General features: G+C 43.6%; 1 protein-coding gene across 1 annotated transcript; it reads right to left on the bottom strand.

The window, feature by feature from the left end:
• Positions 1 to 451: 451 nt before the first annotated feature.
• On the bottom strand, positions 452 to 1,390 carry LOC102437946 (olfactory receptor 7D4-like). Its single transcript, XM_006102446.1, has one exon. The coding sequence runs from the start codon at positions 1,388 to 1,390 to the stop codon at positions 452 to 454; it is 939 nt and encodes a 312-aa protein (XP_006102508.1).
• Between the last annotated feature and the right edge of the window lie 375 nt (positions 1,391 to 1,765).

Raw genomic sequence — 1,765 nt, 5'->3', positions numbered from 1 at the left:
AAGGGCGAGGGAGAGAGAGATGGACACATCAATGATGGGAGAGAATCATTGATTGGCTGCCTCCTGCAAGCCCCCTCCTGGGATCAATCCCACAGCCTGGGCATATGCCTTTGACCGGGTTCAACCCTGGGATCCTTCAGTCCCCAGGTTGACGCTCTATCCACTGAGCTAAACCTGCTGGGGCATAAAATTAGAATTCTGAAGAATAGCTGAAAAAATGTGGATGAAACATTGTGGACAGCATAGAGGGAAGAAAAGTAAAAAAGGAATTTTTCAGGGAGTAGCTAAGAAGAAACTAATACAAATACAAACAAAAGCAAAATCACACATGTTTTGGAACTAGAATAAAACAAATATGTTTTTTACAAGTGAAAAAGAACCAGGTAAACATTTGCAACATTTACCTTTGAGCACACAATGTACATTTAGTTCTTCTGAGGCCAGAGCTCTATCACAGACAAGATGCTGCTAGGTTGAGGAGCCTTCTCAGGGCCCCCTTCACATCCTTGTTCCTCAGGCTGTAGATGAAGGGGTTCAGCATGGGGGTGACCAGAGTGTACATGACTGAGGCAACTGAGTTCTGTAGGGAAGAATGGGTCAGAGCAGAACTGAGGTAGACCCCCAGGCTTGTCCCATAGAACAAGGAGACCACAGAGAGGTGAGACCCACAGGTGGAAAATGCTTTATATTTCCCTCTGGCAGAGGATATTCTCATTAAAGAGGAGACAATCCTAGAGTAAGAAAACAGAATTCCTGTGAGAGGAAGCACACCCAGGATGGCAGTAGCCACATACAAGACGATGTTATTGATGAGGGTGTCAGAGCACGCCACCTTGAGAATCTCAGCAAGTTCACAGAAGAAATGTGGGATTTCAGTGCCGACACAGAAGGTCAGTCGCCTTATTAGAAGAGTATGAAGCACAGAGTCCCAGAACATGATGAACCAAGATATCAGAACCAGAATGCCACAGAAGCGTGGGTTCATGATGACTGTGTAGTACAGGGGGTGGCAGATGGCCACATACCGGTCATAGGCCATCACAGTCAGAATGAAGTTGTCCATTCCACCAAAAGTCATAAAAAAATACACCTGAATGAGGCACCCAATGTAGGAGATGTTTTTGCTCTGTGCCTGGACATTCACCAGCATCTTTGGGACCGTGGTGGAGGTGAAACAGATGTCAACAAAGGACAGGTTGGCGAGAAAGAAATACATGGGGGTGTGGAGGTGGGAGTCAGAGCTGATGGCCACAATGATGAGCAGGTTTCCAAGCACAGTGAACAGGTACATGCACAGGAACACTCCACAGAGGAGGGGCTGCAGTTTAGGGTCATCTGAGAAACCCAGGAGCAGGAATTGTGACACTTCTGTGTGGTTTTCTGCTTCCATGCAGCTGGTTTTTCTTATGAAGAAGGAGGCAAAAGCAACATTCAGTAAACAGCCAAAAGGCATCTAAGGGAGTCATCAACTTTTGATTCCACCTTTGTGTGGACATCATTCAGGATCTAGTAGTCATTCCAATGACAATGATTCACTCATTTAAGTGGAAACCCAATTTTATTTTAAATTGTAGTAATTATTCAGACTTTCATTAAGTTAACAGAAACTTTCTCTTTTTATGCTCTAACACTGGTTCTAATTCACTTATCTGAATTTATGGACATTAACCAATTTCTTCTTTAATATGAACCTTTCAAATACATAAAGACATTTAAGGCCTTTTCTTTGCTAATCTCCATGTTTCTTTCATTTCATATTGGGAAC

This window comes from Myotis lucifugus, unplaced genomic scaffold, assembly GCF_000147115.1.
Source record: "Myotis lucifugus unplaced genomic scaffold, Myoluc2.0 scaffold_414, whole genome shotgun sequence".
In the NCBI taxonomy this organism is placed as follows: Eukaryota; Metazoa; Chordata; class Mammalia; order Chiroptera; family Vespertilionidae; genus Myotis; species Myotis lucifugus.
Note: the sequence above shows the minus strand (reverse complement) of the source record. Positions and strands in the feature narration are given on the sequence as shown.

Excerpts from the sequence above, each read along its gene's own strand:
- LOC102437946 (XM_006102446.1), bottom strand. The coding sequence starts at position 1,390 with ATGGAAGCAGAAAACCACACAGAAGTGTCACAATTCCTGCTCCTGGGT.